Source organism: Octodon degus, unplaced genomic scaffold (assembly GCF_000260255.1).
Source record: "Octodon degus isolate 3935 unplaced genomic scaffold, OctDeg1.0 scaffold00124, whole genome shotgun sequence".
Taxonomy (NCBI): Eukaryota; Metazoa; Chordata; class Mammalia; order Rodentia; family Octodontidae; genus Octodon; species Octodon degus.
The window spans coordinates 6,917,167-6,918,839 of record NW_004524700.1 but is presented as its reverse complement, the minus strand read 5'-3'; the positions used below and the strand labels follow the sequence as shown (position 1 = coordinate 6,918,839).

The 1,673-nt window shown below is 49.0% G+C and overlaps 1 protein-coding gene across 2 annotated transcripts in view; it reads left to right on the top strand.

The window, feature by feature from the left end:
* Nucleotides 1-777: 777 nt before the first annotated feature.
* Dtwd2 (DTW domain containing 2) overlaps nucleotides 778-1,673 on the top strand; it is a 215,665-nt gene continuing 214,769 nt past the window's right edge. For both annotated transcript variants that reach the window (XM_023700578.1, XM_004640600.2), the window contains exon 1: nucleotides 778-1,631. In XM_023700578.1, the coding sequence (XP_023556346.1) occupies nucleotides 1,386-1,631 (246 nt within the window). In that variant the 5' untranslated portion in view covers nucleotides 778-1,385. The remainder of the gene's footprint in view (nucleotides 1,632-1,673) is intronic.

The window sequence follows — 1,673 nt, the reverse complement described above, 5'->3', positions numbered from 1 at the left end:
TTACAAAAGAGTTTAATTTTGGCAATTCAAAGGTGGTTTTCTAACTCAAACCTGCAACCAGATTTCTTTATTTTCTAATCTATTTTCCTCCTAAACAGTCTCTGGGTTTTATATTTCTCTGAATTCAACTAGTGTAAATGCTAGTTCTCTCTTCCATTCTAGCCTTTTCCCCCCTCCACTTTGCATACTCCAAAAGAAAGGAAGGACACCAGGCAAGAGCAGGAATGGGAACCTGGAGTCAGAGGTGTCTGACTCTTAAATACTGGGAGCCTGAGTTGTGTTAGGGCTCTCTTGCTCCTGCCTGTTCCTGCTACCATTCTATGGTCTTCAATAAATGCAGCTACCTACTACTATGAAGCTTATGCTTGACAGTTCTTTCCTTGCCAAGGACCTAGATTTTTTTTTTTTTTCACAGTCCACTGTAACACAAGTAAAAAAGTTTTCACAACAAATGATACCAGCACTCGCTTTGGGAAAGAAGTATTTCTGCCTTCCTTGAAAAAGAAACTTAAGGGGGCTGCGGAGATGGCTCAGTAGAATAAGTGCTTCCTTGGCAAGTGCAAGGGTCTGAGTTCAATCCCCAGTTCCGAAAAAAAAAAAAAAAAAGAAAAAGAAATTTAATTTTGGCTGTTAAAAATTAAGTGCTTGCTTCGGCAGCACATATATTAAAAAAACTGATATACAGGATACACTGTCGTTCTCCAATATCTGTAAAAAACTTGTGCAAGTGGATTACCTTTTCTAGTGCCTGTTTTCTCAGACAAAACCTAGTTTTATCTCAGGTCAGTCCTCCTGTTGTCTCTTGTACCCAGGTCGTCAGACGAATTATGAATCTCCATTAATTACTTAGTGTCTAAAATTGTATGTTTCACTTAAGGAATAGCAAAGTACAAGGCATAGGACAGTTTCCTGCCCTCCTCGGTTGAGAAATTCTCGTTTCCTGTGGGTACAATCTGTCATGTGCTACAAAGTACCTTGGCTACTGCAACTGATGTGCGTGCACTGCCCCGGAGAATCCAGCGAATTTTTAAACCGCCATCATAAGGCAGGAAATGCAAAATTTCATTTTATCTTCACTTTTGGAGGATTTATGTGGAAGGGAATTACGTTAGGTGCTTTCTGTAAACTCCACAACCTGCCCTACTGACTTGATCAGGTTCCACCGGAAACGCCATACAGCTGCGTACTCCTTCCGGACTCCAGGTGAAAAGACTGACGGGACACCAGCCAATGAGCTCGCTTCTTCCCCGCGGCAGGGCGGTACTTCAGCCCAGCGTCGGAAGCTCGCCCCTGTACGTGATGTGTGTGTGTGCGTGCTTGCGTATACCGTGCAACGCAGACCTTTTCTCCAGTGCGTGGCGCCACCCTGCGGCTGTGAGTCCTCAATGCGACAGCCAGAACTGACAGCCCGCCATGGAGCCGCGGAAAGAGGCGCGAACCCCCCGGGACACGGTTGCGCGTCCACATGGTGTCTGGACAACGCCGGTGCGCGGCGCGGAGGAGCAGTGGGGAGGCGAGGACTCCCCGGCGGCGCCGTCTTCAGACTCGGAGGCGGACTGCGGGAGCGCGGACGGGCTGTGGGGGCTGCCCGTGGAGCAGACCGCGCGCAGGCCCGAGTGCGGCCGCTGCAGGTGACGGGGCGGGGCGGGGCGGTCAGGGCGGGGCTGCGCGGC